General features: G+C 44.5%; 1 protein-coding gene across 2 annotated transcripts in view; it reads left to right on the top strand.

Moving 5' to 3' along the window:
- Window positions 1-19,930, top strand: part of RRP9 (ribosomal RNA processing 9, U3 small nucleolar RNA binding protein) — a 147,193-nt gene that overhangs the window by 106,285 nt on the left and 20,978 nt on the right. The window contains exons 12-14 of one of the 2 annotated variants that reach the window (XM_086938722.1): window positions 10,361-10,506; window positions 11,377-11,456; window positions 19,060-19,133. In XM_086938722.1, coding sequence (XP_086794848.1) covers window positions 10,361-10,506; window positions 11,377-11,456; window positions 19,060-19,133 — 300 coding nt within the window. Of the gene's footprint in view, window positions 1-10,360; window positions 10,519-11,376; window positions 11,457-19,059; window positions 19,134-19,930 lie in introns of both variants that reach the window. The other variant, XM_086938720.1, reaches the window with a different exon arrangement.

Genomic DNA, 19,930 nt, shown 5'->3' with positions numbered 1-19,930 from the left:
TGCTACCAAAGACCTCCAGAGGAGCTTGGCCGCATCCAGGGACAGTTGTTTAATATTGTTCCGGATGAGAGCCAAATGACTGGTCTGAACGGCGTCCTCAGACGTGGATAGTAGCTGTTCCAAGCGAAGCGCCTGCGCTTCCTTGGAGGAGATCTCCTGCAACCAGGCATTCATTCTCCATGTTTGGTGGGCCGTGTGAGGGGGGCCCCCTGAGCTAAGAAGTATCGCGGAGTGGTCTGAAATGCGTTAAAACCAATTTAACAGTATTTTATCATTCTGAGTTCAGGAATACTAAATTCTAATTTTAACCATGTTCCCTGAGTCAGTTAGGATTATACGATTTAATATTCAAACTTCCATTTCTGGCCTATGGGGAGCAGGTAGCCTTGCAATAGTGAAACAAAAATGGCTGTAATTCACTATTAGGACATGCTACACACACACACCAGGGCATGTCATATTTTATACTTAAAATGCACCCTTCCCGTGGGCCTACTTTAGGGGTGTCTGATATGAAGAAAAGGGAAGGTTTAGGGACTGGCAAGTGGGTGCTCTTGTCAAGTCAGTGCACTTGTCAAGTCAGCATGGCAGTACGAGACTGCACACAGGCTCTGCAATGGCAGGCCTGAGATACACTTTACAAGCTGCTTCTGTGGGTGGTACAACCAGTGCTGCAAGCCCACCAGCTGCATTTGATTTACAAGCCCTGGACACACATGGTGCACTGTACTAGGGTCTGATAAGTACATAAAATAACCCAATCATGGAGTCACTAATTAATGCATCAATTTAACATAGGGAGCACTTGCACTGTGGCACTGAATAGCAGTGGCACAGTGCCCAAAGCATATAACCAGCAAAACATATAAAAAACAGAGGAGGCAATCAGTAATATATGGAAGGGACACTCACGCCAATGATACCAGGTCTAACACCAACTATTTACCATTTTCGAAATTGTGCTTGACACATGCATATTTGATTAAACAGTGAGTTTACAGGGCTCAGATTTTGGAATGCACCGTTCTCTAAGCCTTTGGGTAAATCTTGGCTTCATGAATTTCAGAAGAAAGATCTGTTCAAGGTGGCTTTGAAAAGAACATCAGAAGCGCAGGCATGTCGACTGAGGAATATAGCACTGGTGGATATTAACTTTTTTTTTAACAGTACTCTGGATTGGCCAAAGAGGTTTTGTAAAACTTTCAAATTAATATATCCTAAACCTTTGTTCGGCTGTATAGACTTTAAAGATTTGTCTGAAGCAGCCTAGAAGATGACCACTTCCAGTGGTAAACAACCAGCAGTAGAGCACTAAAACGACAACCCTATGTTGGTGTTTTTACTACTTGCTTTCAGTTGAAGAACAATAAGGGCTACACTCTGGTCCTATATTCAACCAAGTTTTCTCAACACATTTGATTGACTCTTTTCATTAGAGGCGGCACCATGTTAGTAAGAAAATGCAAACTCACTGCTTCCTTGGAGAGTAGGACCTAGGGGATACTGATGATTCTCAGAGGAAACCCAGTTCACTGTAGTGCTTCAACCTTCTGCATAGGTTTCCTTTCGTGTGGCCAATGTCTGCACTGCTTTCTGGAAATGGAAGAACCAAGGCAAATCCACACCTGTGAGTTTCCTCAGTCCTTCCTATTTGTATTCTTCAAGAACATGAGACCTTGAAGCGAGTGGAAAGGAGGCAAAGGAGTAACTTTTCCTCAGTTACATCATTGCATGTGAAGGGTACACTTTACCCCACTTCATTACTGCTTCAAATTGTGTGAGATTTCAATGTCTGCTTTTAAAGCAATGTAACAGAATGCTTTAAACATATGCTACATTCTGCCCCGCCACCCTCTGCACGATTGCTGTAGCAAGTTGCTCTTTTATATACTTAGCTCCCATAGTGTAGTGACTGTGATCAGTCTAGATTAACTCCAGAGTTGGTAAAAGAGAGACTAGAGAAGCAGTGCCAAAGGTTGTGTGATCTGCTCAAGCTACTCATTTAATCTGTGTGGGGATGCTAATGAAGAGGAGTGCAGTCACCTGTGTAGACACTCCACTAAACCAGCAGGGAGCAGGCCAATAAAACTTTTTAAAGCAGCTGGACCTGCAGTTTTAGTTACTGGCTATCCATGTCCTGCACAGTGAAAGATACCTTTTACATTTTTTGTGCTAGCCCTCGAGCTCTTTGTACACGACATGAATGAAGAATCTGTGTGGGCGCTTGAGCTCGCAACTTAGTGGGAACAAAGGTGAAGACATGACACAGGCAGACTGGAAGGACCTGTTAGACTTATGAAATTATTCAATCACTTTGAAAAATATGAAGTAAAACAAATTGGAGCACAAACATCGAAATTGTCCTGGGGTTTACTTGGGGCCCAACAACTGGTATTTTAGCACTGATCATATGTTTTTTACATTTTTATATAAAACAAAAAAAGGCAAGTGCAAGGTGTATAATGGGAAAGCACCCCCTTAAAAAAAGAAATGGGGGTATCAAAATAGAAGTGTATATCTGTGTGTGTGTACACACACACACACACACACACACACACACACACACCCACACACCCACCCCACGATCTCCTAACTTCTAGCCGGCGATGAGAGAGATCCAGACTCCAATTTGTAGGTGGCAAAAGGTTTTGTTTTTTTCTTCAGCAACAAATGCTGCAAAGGTAGCCAAAATAATACTTCTACCTAAATAAAAAAAATGAAGTAGATCGCTACAAAAGCATCAATGTATGGTGCATCAGTTGTTTATGTTGGAACAGGCTTTGCTTTCCGTAACTGCTGTAAATCTATACACAGCTGAGATATCTCTTTACAGATCATAGCCTATGGAAGGTCCTGAATCTTCCTAACAGGAAGTGAGGGTTCTTCTCCTGAGATAATTCTCCCCCCTCTTTTTCTACATAGCACTCTGACTTCGTTTTTCTCCTCTCTTCGCTTCACCTCACACATAGCCAGACGAACTTCTGTGTGAATAGTATTGTTAATAAGGTGCCATGCCTGTATAGAGCTGCCTTATTCTCGGCTAACCTTGAGACACTGGGTCCTATTAAACATCACGAAGAGTGCTCTTCCCACAGTGATCCTCTACATGATCGCTCTCACGCTTTCTGTTCAGTTTGTGTACCTTATGGCACAGGTATTTGAACTATTAAAGTGGCAGACTAAACCGATTGAAATTCGTCCCTTATTAGAACTTCAACCAGTGAGCCATGCTAACGTCACCAAGTACATGGGTCATATGTTTTATGGGATTAATGTTTACCCTACATGATTGGAACCATGGTGTTGATCCTAGTTCTAGGAAGAGCAGAGTTCAAATGGCTTTTTCAGCCCAGAAAGCACTGTACTTGCACCTCTCTAGTTCCAAGTTCTCTGTGCCGTACAAGAGGTGCGAAGGAGCAAAGGCCTAGGGTACTTGCAGAAACTAGAGCCCAACTGTTAGAACTGGAGGTCTCTAGTTGGCATTGGTGTACACCTTTGACCAAATAGGGACCTTTGCTTCTAAGTCAGGGAAAGGCGATTACACTACTGGATAACGCCTGCTCACCCCCTTGGTACCTTGGCATGAGCAGAACGGCTTTTCTCAGAGGCAGTGTGTTGAGCATTGGGGAATATACACATTAATACAGTGAAAACACTACAGATGAACACCACACAGGTTTTATAAAAATAATTATTCTTTATATAGACTTAACACAAGATCACAAACAACAAAAATCCACAATACTGTACTTAACACCTTGGCTGCTAAGGGGTTTTCCCCTCCTGCGCTGGATATTCAGGATCCCCATTGTTCATGACAAGGTCAACTCCGTCATAAGCACAGCGCAGGTAAAACCCATGACGAGTTGACTTTGTCATGAGCACTGAGGGTGTTAAAGTTAACTTAAAGATGGTAAGCGTTGCTTAGTTCAAGTTGGTGATAAATGTGACACTGTTCTAACAAAAGCGATATCACTCTGATCTCTTGATGTGTAAAGTACCACATAAGTTGGTGTGTAATGTTGAAGTTGTTGTATAAGTGTGTCAATACTTTCAATGTTCTGATTTGTTACCTTTGCCTCCGATTGTAAAGCGCTCTGCTATCCTTCGGGATCAAGTTTGCGCTATATAAAACTTCATAAATAAATAAATACCTGGATGCGTAGCGCAGAACAAATCAAAGGTTCGCAGAGTGGGAGATGTGTCTGGTCCGTGCTTCGGGGCAGATGCTTCACGCCTAAATGCTTACGCAGCGTAGGGGATGCGATGATCCTTACCGGAGCGGAGATGATGCGTAGATTCTCGTCCTGCGGCCTGGTTGCGATGCGAAAGATGGCGTCGCCATGCGACAATCCGAAACCACCGCAGGCCAACCCAGCAAACAGCACACTGGCAGAGGGGCAGTCCAAACTCCTGCAGCTTCCTTGGTTCTTCTCCTTGGCAAAAGGTTTGTCTTATTCCCAGAAGTGATCTAAAGTCTTGGGGTCTGGGTCCCCATATTTATACTACTTTTCTCTTTGTTCTCTGAAGGCAGAGAGGCCTTTGCCTAGTCCAAACCAGTTCTGATCAGTCCTGGAGCACTTTGCTTACAGGACTCCTTCTCTTCCTTTGACAGTGCAGGCCAGGGACATCAGATACACCACAGGGGGTGGAGCCAGCATTGTGGAGGGAAGGTACAGCCCTATTCAGGTCCCAGGTACAACTTCTCCCTCCCATCTGCATGCAGATCTCTCTATTCAGCTCTGTGCTGCCTCTTCCTCTCTGCTGGAATCCCCCAGCCCCTGTCCCTCAAACTCCAGACAAGGAATATATTCAAACACAGAGTGTTAAAACCATTTTTTTTTGATAAGCAAGGTTTATTGATTTGTAAAACACCAGAACAATTCAGCAAGTACATGGAAAATACAAGTCTGAGTTCAGTCGCACAAGCACCGTACCCCCCAATCACGTTAACCATAAAAAGTACATAGATGGAATTTGAATCCGGTTAAGCCAGACCCTCCACACTCCCCATCCACTTCCCCCACACTCTACGGTATTTCTTAACGCATCCCTTAGCTTTATAAAGGACTTTCTCCTGTGTCGTGCACCAAACCACCCTTCTTCGCCACCTCTCCTGAGTGGGTGGATCAGGGCTTATCCAGGCCGACGCAATATCCCGCTTGGCTACCATCCTAGCTGTGTTGAAAACAACTGATCATTCCTGGACCCGTCCAGCCCATCAGTGATCCCCAGCAAGGAGTGACGTGGGTCGTGAGGAACCTCCCAGCCCAATTCCTCCCTTAGCTCCGCTTCAATGGACCCCCAGAACTGACCCAGACGGGGGCACAACCAAACCATATGGAGGAAGTCGGCTGGTCCATGCTTACATCTTGCACATGACGAGTCCGGCCGCAACCCGCTCTACACAGGCGCAGTGCTGTGAGGTACGCAACATGTAAATAGTAGAGCTGAACCAGCTTGAGCTTCGCTGAGACGGGGACTATTCTGGGGGCCATAAGGGAATCACGCCAGTCCACTTTGTCAAAGGGGCCCACCCAGTCCACCCACTGATCTCCCTCAGCTGGTCTAGGGATGAGGGTGCGGTAAATACGGGACCCCCCCCCCGTATTCCCCCCCCCCTACCCAAGTCTCCCAACATCGTTTGGGCCTCAGTGGGACTGTATTCAGGGAGCCTTGTATAATCCGCAATGTGCGTGTGGAGGGCATGTCTCCGTTGCAAATATTTGTAAAACTGGGATGAGTGTAGGGAGTAGCGAGTTCGGCACTCCTGGAAGGACAACATATGGCCCCTTGCCCATACGTCTCCTAGCTGGGAGATGCCAATAAGGTCCCAGGTTCGGAACCCCCTCAATCCACTAACCTCCCGGAGCCAAGCCCCTTGCCAGAGGGGAGTACATTGGGTCAACTTCCTCGGCCATCCGGTGTGGCGGAGCGATGCCTGCCAGGCCACCAGCACAGAGCGTGTCACATCCGGATTTCGGGTTAGAATGGGCCCCCCCCATACATCATGGTCTGGATGTCCGTGAACCCCAGTTCGCTCAGTTCAAGCCTGTAGGCCGGATCCGACCAGCCCCCATTGAACCAGTCATGGATGACCAGTAGACGCACCGCCAGGAAATACAGATACAAGTGTGTTATCCCCATATTGCCATCGTAAGAGGGAATCTGACAGGTCGACAAAGCCATGCTGGCCCGTCCTCCTCTCCAGAGAAATTTGGTGGTTAGGCTGTCCAGTTCCCTGAACCACACCCTGGAAAAACCGAAGGGGGTATTCTGCAGGACATAAAGGAATCTGGGGAGGATCATCATTTTAAACAGGGCCACCCTCCCCAGGGGGTTCAGAGGCAGCTTTGTCCATTTAAGGAGGTTCTCCTTGGCCTTCTTAACCAATAGGCCACATTATGGAACCAACCCAGCTCTGGAAGAAGGGTGATCCAAATCCCCAGATATTCAAAGGACTGCCTCTGGAGTGGTATAGTTGACTGCCAATCAAAGCACTCTCTAGAAAGATTTAGGGGGACCAATACTGACTTCCCGGGGTTTAGCTGCAGCCCTGAGGCCTGCTTGAATGCGTGCAGGATCCGGAGGCAGTATGGCCCAGAAGAGGCTGGATCAGACGGGAAGACAAGGACATCATCCGTGTACAATGCGATCTTGTCGGTGTCCGTGTTGGGCCACTCCCACCCATGGAGGTGCTCCTCCGCCCGCACCAGGAAGGCCAAGGGCTCCATTGCCAGTGCGAACAGCAACGGGTAGAGAGGACATGCCCTGGCGATGGGGAAGGCCTCCGACAGCACCCCATTAACCAGCACTCGTGCCCTTGGGTGAGCTTACAGGACCCGGATTAGGGAGCACAAATGGGGCCCGAACCCCATCTCTATCAACACGCCCTGCAGGTACGTCCAGTCCGAGTCGAACGCTTTTTCGAAGTCTATGGACAGGAGCGCCAAATACGGGGTGAGCCGGTGCCGATGCGCCACGTCCACATACAGCCTTCGGAGGCAGTGGCGAGTCCCACGCTGAGGCATGAACCCGCATTGGTCCGGGTGTACCAAGAAGGCTAAATACGGCTTCAGCCGTTGGGCCAGAATGGTGGCGTAAAGTTTGATTTCAGTCTTGAGGAGGGATATGGGGCGGTACTCTGCACATAGGTGGGAAAGAGGCTGGGATTTCGGGAGAACCACAATTGTGGCAATGTCCTTTTCTGGTGGAAAGGAACCCCTCTCCACCGTTTCTTTAAACAATCTGGCTAGATGGGGCACTAGGGTACTTATGCATGCCGCGTAATACTCCTGGTGAAAGCCATCCGGGCCCTGAGTTTTACCCGGGGAGACCAGGGTGATCGCTTCCTCAATTTCTTTCAAGGAGATGGGATGCTCCAGATCCTTCTGAGCAGCTGGTTCCAGCCTGGGGAGGCACACCCCTCCCCAGCCAAGGAGGCCTGCAACGGTCAGTGCAGGGGTATGTGCAGTGTACAACCTCTTGTAGTATGCCGCGAAGGTGTTTGCCATTGCCACGGGAGCACATTGCACCGCTCCAGTTGCGTTCACCACCTCTGGAATAATACAATTCGCCCTGGGTATTTTGCCAACCTGTGCAAAATCGTACCGTTCTTGTTCCCCCACCCGTAGACTCTTGCTACCAAAGACCTCCAGAGGAGCTTGGCCGCATCCAGGGACAGTTGTTTAATATTGTTCCGGATGAGAGCCAAATGACTGGTCTGAACGGCGTCCTCAGACGTGGATAGTAGCTGTTCCAAGCGAAGCGCCTGCGCTTCCTTGGAGGAGATCTCCTGCAACCAGGCATTCATTCTCCATGTTTGGTGGGCCGTGTGAGGGGGGCCCCCTGAGCTAAGAAGTATCGCGGAGTGGTCTGAAATGCGTTAAAACCAATTTAACAGTATTTTATCATTCTGAGTTCAGGAATACTAAATTCTAATTTTAACCATGTTCCCTGAGTCAGTTAGGATTATAAGATTTAATATTCAAACTTCCATTTCTGGCCTATGGGTAGCAGGTAGCCTTGCAATAGTGAAACAAAAATGGCTGTAATTCACTATTGGGACATGCTACACACACACACCAGGGCATGTCATATTTTATACTTAAAATGCACCCTTCCCGTGGGCCTACTTTAGGGGTGTCTGATATGAAGAAAAGGGAAGGTTTAGGGACTGGCAAGTGGGTGCTCTTGTCAAGTCAGTGCACTTGTCAAGTCAGCATGGCAGTACGAGACTGCACACAGGCTCTGCAATGGCAGGCCTGAGATACACTTTACAAGCTGCTTCTGTGGGTGGTACAACCAGTGCTGCAAGCCCACCAGCAGCATTTGATTTACAAGCCCTGGACACACATGGTGCACTGTACTAGGGTCTGATAAGTACATAAAATAACCCAATCATGGAGTCACTAATTAATGCATCAATTTAACATAGGGAGCACTTGCACTGTGGCACTGAATAGCAGTGGCACAGTGCCCAAAGCATATAACCAGCAAAACATATAAAAAACAGAGGAGGCAATCAGTAATATATGGAAGGGACACTCACGCCAATGATACCAGGTCTAACACCAACTATTTACCATTTTCGAAATTGTGCTTGACACATGCATATTTGATTAAACAGTGAGTTTACAGGGCTCAGATTTTGGAATGCACCGTTCTCTAAGCCTTTGGGTAAATCTTGGCTTCATGAATTTCAGAAAAAAGATCTGTTCAAGGTGGCTTTGAAAAGAACATCAGAAGCTCAGGCATGTCGACTGAGGAATATAGCACTGGTGGATATTAACTTTTTTTTAACAGTACTCTGGATTGGCCAAAGAGATTTTGTAAAACTTTCAAATTAATATATCCTAAACCTTCGTTCGGCTGTATAGACTTTAAAGATTTGTCTGAAGCAGCCTAGAAGATGACCACTTCCAGTGGTAAACAACCAGCAGTAGAGCACTAAAACGACAACCCTATGTTGGTGTTTTTACTACTTGCTTTCAGTTGAAGAACAATAAGGGCTACACTCTGGTCCTATATTCAACCAAGTTTTCTCAACACATTTGATTGACTCTTTTCATTAGAGGCGGCACCATGTTAGTAAGAAAATGCAAACGCACTGCTTCTTTGGAGAGTAGGACCTAGGGGATACTGATGATTCTCAGAGGAAACCCAGTTCACTGTAGTGCTTCAACCTTCTGCATAGGTTTCCTTTCGTGTGGCCAATGTCTGCACTGCTTTCTGGAAATGGAAGAACCAAGGCAAATCCACACCTGTGAGTTTCCTCAGTCCTTCCTATTTGTATTCTTCAAGAACATGAGACCTTGAAGCGAGTGGAAAGGAGGCAAAGGAGTAACTTTTCCTCAGTTACATCATTGCATCTTTACTTGCACTTGACCAGGCTTGGAGGATACAGAAACTGGAAAGGACCTTGCAAATGCATTCTGGTCCTTTGCCTCCCACCAACATGTCACAATTAGCAAGCACCAAGTCCCAAGACCTAGAAAGTGTTTTGGCAGTATGCATATTATTAAACACATATGGTGAGTCGTTTTATTTACACTTTTGTGCTATTACAGCACAAGCTCTTCAATAGTTTATTCTTTTCTCCATGTTCCCTGAGTGTGGTTAAAAAAAATGTTTCAGTGCAAATTTAGGTAGTATCACTTTTTTTTCCCATTGAAGTCTTTGTTTTAGTCCCAGGATTGGTGAAAAATGTAGTTTTAGTAGTCCTTCCATTCTCCAAGTAGAAACGGATTTGAAACAAGAAGAGCTTAATTCACCTTTTTTTCACAGATGTTGCTATTTCTCCCCTTTGAGAGACACACAGTATTCCACCTTCTGTTGGTGCTAGTCATACTAAGGATATGCAACCTTTCATCGTGGCACCACTTATTTTATGGATCACATTTCACTCCCAGAGGTGGGGTGCTGAAGAATTTAAAGATTAAAGAGTGCTGCAGTACCCAGTTCATGGGGCAGCTTGCTGACTTTGCAGTGCTTTCTTTCATTTAAGATTGACTGGTGCTCTATGTGACCTTTATGCATAACTCTTTGTGCTCCGCATTTTGTAATGTATTATCTTGTTTTAAGATTAGCTTGTGTTTTGCCACAAAATTAATCTGTCCGCCTCCTGAGTGACCTAACATTATGAGAACACTCCTATTTAGAGTTACTCCTATTTTCACCTTTCCTCCTCTGGCCAGGATTAGGTCTTTCTTTTGTAGATGCTTCCTTCGCTGTGAGCCAAGTACAGACCTAAAATAAATTTGAAACTAATATTAGCAATGGTGTTGAGGAGGGCAGTAGCTGGATTGTAGTTTTTTCACATGGAAGTTTAGAAATGATGTTAATATTTTCTTACTTTCAGGTCTGTTGCACTCTGGAGTGTTTCAAAAAAGAAGCCGCTGGCCTTGGCACGAAAGGCGCATGGTGTTCGTGGCGAGCAGGGCCTAGAGCAGCCGTATTGGATTTCTGCAGTGGCAGCCATGCTGAACAGTGATGTTGTTGCAACAGGTGCTTCCACCTGTGAGACTCTTTCTCTCCCATAACATTTGCTGCTCCTCATACTGCAACAGTTCTACTGGATTGCTATGAATGGGGAGTTTTGCTATCTCCGAAAGATTTCGTTTTAGGCTCACAGATTGGCTATGACTAGATTCTGTAGTTGGGTTTTCATGTTAATTTGGTCTTATCCTAGCCCTCAATTGCTTGTATATGGTCATGTGTTTTCATTTTGAGGGTGAATGAAATTCTAGTCTATTGTAGTTAGGATGTAAATCTTATTTTCAATTAGAGCAAGAGTGAACAAAGTGCCACCCTCTTTTGTGGTATTAAGTATTTTTTCCTTTGTATTAAAAGCTGCATTTTGTAGTTGAGGAATGTCTCAAGGTTCAACTTCAGAGACTTAAAACCTATTGAATAAGTGGGGTGGGGATGGGCGAAAGGTTTTCAGTTTACATTCTCTCACCCTTCTCAAGGATGACCTTTCTCTGGGCTTATAACTTTTACCTCTTTTTTTCCCCCCTAATACCATCCCCCACGACTCATCACACTCCCATACAAAAACTTGATTTTATTTCTCCCCTTTTCATAGTGTCCATTTTTCCAGGGAAAGGGAGTTCTCTCTTTTGGGCTTGTGGTAGATCCCTTCCTTTTGCTACCACTTTCAGGGTACACTCTTGAATGGCTATAAGCATCCAAACTCTTCCAACCTATAGCAGTGTTCATGGAACTTATCACTTTTGGTACAGGGAGGGCTGTCTTCTTTTTTTGGTTTGCTCCTATGGGTGTGGGTGAAGGCTTGGTCCCATAGCTCCCCCTTCAAATGTCTCTCTTTTGTTTGATTGAGCAAAGAAATGTCATTGTGTTTCTCTCTTTTCCTAGGTTCACACAGTTCTAGCTTGAGGCTCTGGCGCTGCGGCCTTGGCTTTCGGAGCATACAGACTCTATTTGATATCCCATTGGTAAGAGGCAAATACACATATGAAGTTGGATTTTTTTATGATGTAATGTGGATGAGTGAAGGTTTGTGCCATCTGAGGTCAAGGTCTGCAGAGATGATTCATCCAAAGGGTGTGCACAAATTTATGGTCTTATTATAGCGTAATGTAACAGAGGTTATTTTACACATTGTGAAGGTATTTATTAGTGGACGTTTGGTGGTGTGGTTTCCCCCTGTGCTAACTGCACCAGGAATGAATTAGCACACTTCACAGAGAACACGAGGAATACAGAAATGTGAACTAAAAGCTGTTGAGTGGAAGGCTTGAATTAATCTCAGCCACTGGTAGTTAACGCTGGACAATATTCCAGTTCCTCTTTCTTGCCGACTGGGCCAATCCAGACAAGAACCACCATCATACAAACCAGATTTGGTCATTTATACCTATGAACAATCCATCCCAAACGGACAGGCCACCTCCGAGCAACCCCAGACTGGTTTCTGCCTACTGGGCCTCATCCTTAAGTTGCTGCTGGATTTCTAGAGCACAGAAGAGCCCAGACCCAAACTCTGGCCATGTATTGCACTTAAGCTATAGCACTGACAATGAACCTTGAGTACTAGTAATTACTCTGGGTCAACTTCCGGTCCATTGTGTTTTGTTATTTTTAGGTTATTATTTTTCTAATAACTTTTCTTTGAAACAAAATAAATAGTAATAACTAAAATCACATGTTAACGTGATGGAAATCTTCTATAAAGATATATTAATTCTATTTTTAACCAATGAAGATTGTTTTGAGAACTCAGATTGACCGGTAATGAGTTTTTTTTGTGTTTATGTTGCTGTTCATGTGAATGTGATTTTGCCCCTCTGTCGTTTTAAATCTCATTGTTCTTAGACGAAGAGAGTTCTAATTCCTTATGGCCAGATAGTCCATCTGAGATGGTTAGCAATTTGGCAGAGTTTGTTAGTTTATGTAGGTAGATAGTTTCGTGGGAACGCAGTACATTTCGTACCATGTTGCCTCAATTAGAAAGTGATGTGGTTTAGCTGTTTAAATGATACGACAATTTTTATCACCAAAGAAATTAATCTTCTCTTTCGTGGAGGACAACTTTAGGAGAAGAAAAATGTGTGTAGTATCCTTTGGGTCTCCGTACTCTGTCTTAACTGGTGTCTAGAATTTCAAGAGTGAAGTATATAATAGAATGTTGATGTGTGGTGGTATGTGGAAATTAGGACAAGGACAGTGTTAGTGATTCCCTTGCATTGCAGAATGGTTGTTACTATTTGCTTTGTGCATTTGAAAACCTAGTACCATTACTACCTGTGTTTCATTCTGCTATTGATGTGCCTCGTGAAAGGTGTGTGTTTGAGAGATGAAAGGTGGCACAGGTACTGCTTATGCTGTTTATGCAACTCAATCGTATGTTAACTAATGCAGGATGCAGTAATTGTGTTCTGTAATTGGGTGCAGACTAAAGTAATAAAAAACTTCTGTAATCCAAAATAGCAGTGTAGTCGGCATACATCTCATTCTGCAATATAATGTGCAAAGTAATCTTTTTGTAATTCGGTGACGCTCAATGTATAAGGCAGTGTAAATTAGAATATGCAATTACATTCTGTAGTTTGGAGCGGGGCAAAGCAGTAAAAGTGACTCCTATAATCTATTAATCCTACTGCATCTTCTAACGCAAGGTAAAAAAAACAGATAAATATATTGTAATCTAATTCAGAGTACGTAATGGGAATGTTCAGCTTCTGTAATATAACGTAGTAAAATCATCTAAGTAATATTATGTAATCTTCCAAAAGGAAAGTTAAGCAGAGAAATCTAATACATACTTAAATGTCCACTACTTATTCCCTTAGTTTAACGTAAAATACCAAGAGGAATATACTATTAATCTAAAAGATGGTAAAGCAATAACCGTAGTCTTCAGTACTCTGGCCTGTAATATAACATTGTAGAAAGGAGTCAGATTTAGATTTTAAAGCAGATTAAGACTAATCTATAATAGAAAATCCTACACCAAGTGACTGTTAAAAATAGTGGATGTTGCACTGTATAAAAACCCTGTTCTATGTTGAAACAAAATATTGAAAAGCCCACTGGAAAGCAATTTATCAGCTAATCCTGTCCTCTGTACCTATGAGTGCCACTGGTCACACACACTCCTCTCTTATGCTTCCTTAACTCTTGAAAAGAAAATCTGGCCAACAGGTTCTAAAGTTTGAAAGACTGGAAAATATGGTTAGATGTAGGAGCCAAACCACTGCACTTGGTTTCAGTCTCAAGTTCTTCTTGACAAATGAGGGGAGTACTCTGCAGAGTACTGTAATGCTGCTGCACAGCCAGTCTCCTGGCTGAAGGCTGCAGTTTCTGCTGGAGAAGCAGAGGGTCTTCCTAGTGCCTAGAAGCATATGTGCCTTCCTGCTGAGATGGGAAAGGAGATTGCAGGAAAAGGAACTATCAAAATAAAAGCCATGGATCTCCCCATTGTAAGGAGCACCCAGAGAAGGCAGGTGATATTTTAGAGTGAAATTCGAAGCAACCTGTATTGTGACTGGGCCCCCTGTACTTTTTAAACGGTTCCTACCTGAGAAATGCACCAGATGAAGTATAGGAGTGTCCCTTCCCCACCTCAGTGGCCATGGACCAGTACTGCCTTTCCAATTGGCCTGGGATCCCCAACTGCACTAAGCCACTGTAAGCCTGAGACGCCGTATCTCCAACCTTCCTCTGAGAGCTTGGATCAGCTTTGGAGACTGCCACTGCTGGAGAGGACTGCCATGCTGCATTCACCCAGGGACATCTTCTCCAAAGAGGAGCGAAGACCAAAAGCGCAGGTTGCTCCCAACTCCTGACCTGCAAGTACTGCTGTGCAGGGATCAAGAGTCAGTGGAGGTACAGTACAGGAGAATAGCCAGCCTGCCACATGCAATCTTGTAGTCACTTGATGAATTGACCTCCAAGAAGGCTCAAAGGAACAGCCACCTAACCTGCAAGCCTTTTTAGGTTTTGCCTGGCGATGCCCACGTAGTGCGCATGCGCCAAAAAACCTTATGTTTTCTCTGTGGGGTCGGGTATCCGCCCCCTGCTCCCATTGGCTAGCTTTATAAATGGAGGCTAGCCATTGGAAGACGGCTCTGTCAGTCAATCCCGGAACAGATTTGGGGGTGTTCCCAAGAATTTTTCGCTTTTGGCGACGTCACACTACGTCAGCCAAAGGCCCGCGGGAACGCCCCCGAATCTGGTACGGCATTGAGCCGGCACCAGCCTTCCGGCTCGCGTGGGCGGGGTCGCTTTCCCGCCCCCTCTCCCGCTCCTCTTCCATGCCGACCACGGCCGCCGGAAGAAGTCCAGGTGAGTGCTGTGTTTTTTTGTTGCCTTATGTCCGTGTGTGTCTGTTCCCGCCCCCCCCCCCCCCTCCGCTGTCAGTGTGTGGCCGTTCCCGCCCCCCTCCCGCTCTCCGTGCCTTTCCGCCCCCCTCCGTTGCATTGTAAATGCTTGTTTTCACTCGCTCTAGATCCAAGAGTGATAATGAAAAAGAAACCTCCGTCCCCAAAATGGCATCACCGGCACAAATTTAGCACTCGGGGCAAAGACAATACACCCTATGTTGCACCAACCATCGGACAGCTTGTTTACTTACGCCACTATAGTAGCATCTCGCTCCGTTTATTTATTTTTACTTTATTTCAGGGCGCAGAGCCCACTTTAGGGCACATCGCTCCGTTTATTTATTTTTACTTTATTTCAGAGAGTACCGCCCGCTTTAGGAACACCGCGCTACGTTTATTTATTTATTTTTTACTTTAATTCGAAGCACGACGCCGGCTTCAGGGACACCGCACTCTTTCTTTTTACAATGCGACACCTATAGCATTGTAAATGCTTGTTTTCAATACATTGACACATGGCGGCCGCTCATCTTATTGTGCGCAGCTCGCCAACTCGCTTCTGTTTTTTTCACATTGAATCATGGTGGCTGGCAGCCATGCGTCTTATTGTGCGCAGCTCTCCAACTCGTTGTTACATCAAGGCGGCTGCACGTCTTGAGAGGAGAAGGAATGTTCAGATCCAGTCCCTGCTGTGAATCCTTACTCTGGACCAACTGCTGCCGCTCACAGTGCCACATCGCTGTGTTTTCCCCCACTTTCCGCCCACAATCAGGCACACACGAAACACACAAACACCCCTCGCACTGACTAGTCCTTTGGTATCTCTAGCACTGCCCTCGCAACATCTGGTCCCGAGAATCATGGACAGAGTAGGGGGGTTTAGAACTCCCTGTAGTTTCAACACCTTGCCGACCCCCCTCCACCACATCACCCTTTTGGAACAAAAACAAAGGATGTTATTGAGGGGTTAAAGGTAAAACTACGATTCAGCACTGCAATGTCATTTGCGGGTCAAAGGGCATGTAAGGTCACCTGTTATGACTTGAACTTGGTCAGTCAAAATAAATGCTAATCACTGGGTCTGTGCTTTCAAGGGGTGTTTAACACAGGTCCAGGAAGGCTAGGTCCTGCATATTTTTTTCCGGATAAACGCTGCCTATGTAAATAGTTTTCATTTAGATTATTTCTATTTAATTACGTAAATATATCTAATGTGGACATCCTGAGCATCCTGCAGGAGTCTGGCTGCCTTGCACTTCGGTCGACCCTCACAGGTTTACTTCCAATAAACTACATACTGAATACGCGCTGCTGAAGGCTCAATGTCATTGCGTCCAACAACACTCCAATCATTCACATCACTGTAGGCACACTGATATACTGGGAGGAAGAGTGTCAGAACCGTACCTAAAACGTCATTCCAAACAGCACTACAAGGCCATAGGAAATTGTGGATGTGCACTACACAGATGGAGCTTACTCCAGCGCTTTAAACCAGTGTCTACTCACAGATACCGAGTACATGTATTTTTTTAATTTTAAGGGAAAAGTCCCTGTACTTCTCTGTGCAGGGGTGCACATACAGGTACTTAAGGATAGTGACTAGCGAGTACCTGCACTTTTGTATTCCAAGCACTTCATAATTCTTAACGATCGTCCACATACCAGGAAAAACATAATTGTATTCAGTTTCCAGTTGAGATCTGAAAAGTGCTGGTGAGAGATGTCTGTCACGGTGATCAGATGTGCCACCATTTTCCCTTTTCAACCCCTCCCCAACTCTTCTCAATCCAAACAAGCATTTGCAATTCAATAGGTCTCACATTTAGGCGACTTTCAGCTATTGACATTGCAAATAACAATGCCTTTTATTTTTGTTTTTGTTTTTAAAACATAAATAAAAGGCATTGTCATTTACAATGCCAATAGCTTAAACTCGCGTAAATGCGAGACCTATTGCATTGCAAATGCTTGTTTTTTTAGGTCACTGTCTGTTAGTCAGAGTGCATTTCACCCAATCATAGTCTTACAATACACACTGCTCTGGGTAATGTGAGCCACAGGGAAACCAATCGTGAGGCGAGGGACCGCGTGTGATCTTCGGCAGCCCGTCACTCACTCTTCCCTTTCACCACACTCTCCTTCTCTCACTGACTCTCTCTCTTCTGCTCATACTCTCATCCCGTCACTCACTCTTCCCTTTCACCACACTCTCCTTCTCTCACTGCCTCTCTCTTCTGCTCATACTCTCATCCCGTCACTCACTCTTCCCTTTCACCACACTCTCCTTCTCTCACTGACTCTCTCTTCTGCTCATACTCCCATCCCGTCACTCACTCTTCCCTTTCACCACACTCTCCTTCTCTCACTGACTCTCTCTTCTGCTCATACTCCCATCCCGTCACTCACTCTTCCCTTTCACCACACTCTCCTTCTCTCACTGACTCTCTTCTGCTCATACTCTCATCCCGTCACTCACTCTTCCCTTTCACCACACTCTCCTTCTCTCACTGACTCTCTCTCTTCTGCTCATACTCTCATCCCGTCACTCACTCTTCCCTCTCACTGCCTCTCTCTTCTGCTCATACTCTCATCCTGTCACTCACTCTTCCCTTTCACCACACTCTCCTTCTCTCACTGCCTCTCTCTCTTCTGCTCATACTCTCATCCCGTCACTCACTCTTCCCTTTCACCACACTCTCCTTCTCTCACTGCCTCTCTTTCTTCTGCTCATACTCTCATCCCGTCACTCACTCTCCCTTCAACACACTGTTAACTCTCTCCAATGCACCACTCTCTCTCACCCTAATTTGTTTTTCCTTCTTGGCTCTATCTCTATTCATTATCCCTCCCAGACTCCTCCTGATTCTATAGAGCACTTTTCAAATTTTTTTGTAACCATCGTCCGTTTGCGTGAGATTACGCTATTGGCATTGTAAATGACAATGCCATTAATTTATCTGTTTTTAAAACCAACACATAAATAAAACATTTGTCATTGACAATGCCAATAGCTCTAACTTTGTCAAAGGCAAAACCATTGCATTGTTAATGCTTGTTCTCCCTGCAGCTTTGTTATCTGCAGATTTAAACATTTCTTCTACTTTAGACCTCAGGCATATTGTCGACAGGTTCTGTGGAGGTTGGGCACTTCGAAAGAGTTACTTCTTTTGGATTTCCCTTAAAATATTTTTTAGATATAAAATGTTATTAACCACAGATATTCACTTTATTTTTTTTATATCTTGTGATTACATCCCTATAATCGTTTGGGGGCACCCGGTGGCATGAAGACTTGGAGATGGATTCTTTTAATTTCATCCTCCAGTGCTTTCGATAGCTGTTAACAATTGTCCATCTCTTAGACATATCTTGAAGTTAAAGTTCGTTGTGTCCTTCAAAGAAGAAACAATCCGATTTAAACTATGAAACAAGTTCAAGATGCCGTTGTTCACTGACTGTTTAAAGATGCTGCGTTGATTCTTTCCTCAAGTGGAGCCTCCAGTAGAGAAAGTGGTCTGAGCCAAGTATGGTTTCAGCCAGCTTCTATTCCTGTCCAACGAATCAGTGTTTTGCGAGTGGGTGTTGATTTAAAGGTAGCCTGGTATAATAATCGACAAGATGGACACTATTATGGTTTATCCACTGAACCGAGATCCAATATGTTGTAGGTAAAAAATATCCATCCTTTCTTAGATGCTTTTACTTTGCACTCGTTATCGAATTCATTTTCTTTTTCAGAGAATGAACTCTTCCTTCCTCCTGTTCTAGCCTTTCAGGCCTCATTTTTCTTTCTCCTTGCCTTTAAATTACCTAATGCATAAATGGCCTGTATATGCCTTAATATGAGATGGTACCACCCGTTGACCCTGACATTGACTGGTGCAAGTCGTTGGTTTGGGGTAGTGGGAACCAGGACTAGGCCACCAAAGAACTGGGTTGGGCACCGCTCACAAAATAAAGTGATTTTATGGCGTGAAGACCAATTATAGGAAGAGTCTTTTATTAGGTGGGTGGTGTTGTTTGTACCATGCTTGTGGGTGTCTGTGAGTAGCTCTTTTGCATTATAGAAAATTACTATAAGCAAACTTGTCATTTTTGGTGGTTTTAATTCCGGGCAAATTGTGTATTGTGCACTCCTATTCTACTCTCATGCTACTTATGTACCTTTCTGGAAGATGTAATTTTCAAATGTGCTCGATTTCTCTGGCAGGTTGGCTTTGTGAATTGCTTGAAGTTTTCGAATGCTGGTGATTTCCTGGTTGCAGGTGTTGGACAAGAGCACAGGTAATTGTTTTGGCCATGCGGTCTTGTGACTCCTTTTGAATGAAGACAGCAGATGTGTCAGTTAAAAAGCCCCTGTTACAAATTCGAATGGTAATCATAATGTATGTTGACTTATAGGGAAATACTGAAAGCACTTGTTTTGAGTGTGTGAGGTATTTTTAAAAGCGGACTAATGCATTACCTAGCTTGCGTAAAGTGCCCCTTTTGTTGTTTCCAAATCAGGTTGGTCTCCTTTAGTTAAAATGTTTTTGACAACCTGTTTGGACAGTTCTTATATCATCAAAATTCTTAGTTGTGTAACAATGTGTATGGGTTTGAGTGCACTGTCTCCATTTGCGTGCGTGGGCTGAATTTAATTTGTATTTTGCAACCCGATGAAAAAGTTAGTACGCTTGGGTTGATGGAGCTAAACTAATAAATTAAGCTCATTAGGGTAAATGCCATTTAGAGTTCACGCAAATTGGAAGAAAGTAAACTCGATTTAGGTTTTTCAGTTAGTACAACCGTTTTAGGAAGACATTTATAAATAATCCACAACAAACTCATTTTTTATCCTGAGTGGAAAATTGTTAGTTGCTAGTTATGCTTGTAACACTCTGCTTTGCTCACAGTTGTTGTGAACCCTGCGTTTAATATATTCCACTGTCGTGTCTGAAAGCGCTCTATTGACCTACATTTAATATTGCATTTCTTACTCTGTTTTTGCACTGTCTATCATCTTTACTCCCATTCTTCCTGCTGCTCCTCTGACTTCCTTTCAATCTTTAAGAGTGACATGTTATAGTATATAAAAAATA

This window comes from Lissotriton vulgaris, chromosome 9, assembly GCF_964263255.1.
Source record: "Lissotriton vulgaris chromosome 9, aLisVul1.2, whole genome shotgun sequence".
NCBI lineage: Eukaryota > Metazoa > Chordata > Amphibia > Caudata > Salamandridae > Lissotriton > Lissotriton vulgaris.
This window is presented reverse-complemented; position numbering and strand designations above follow the sequence as displayed.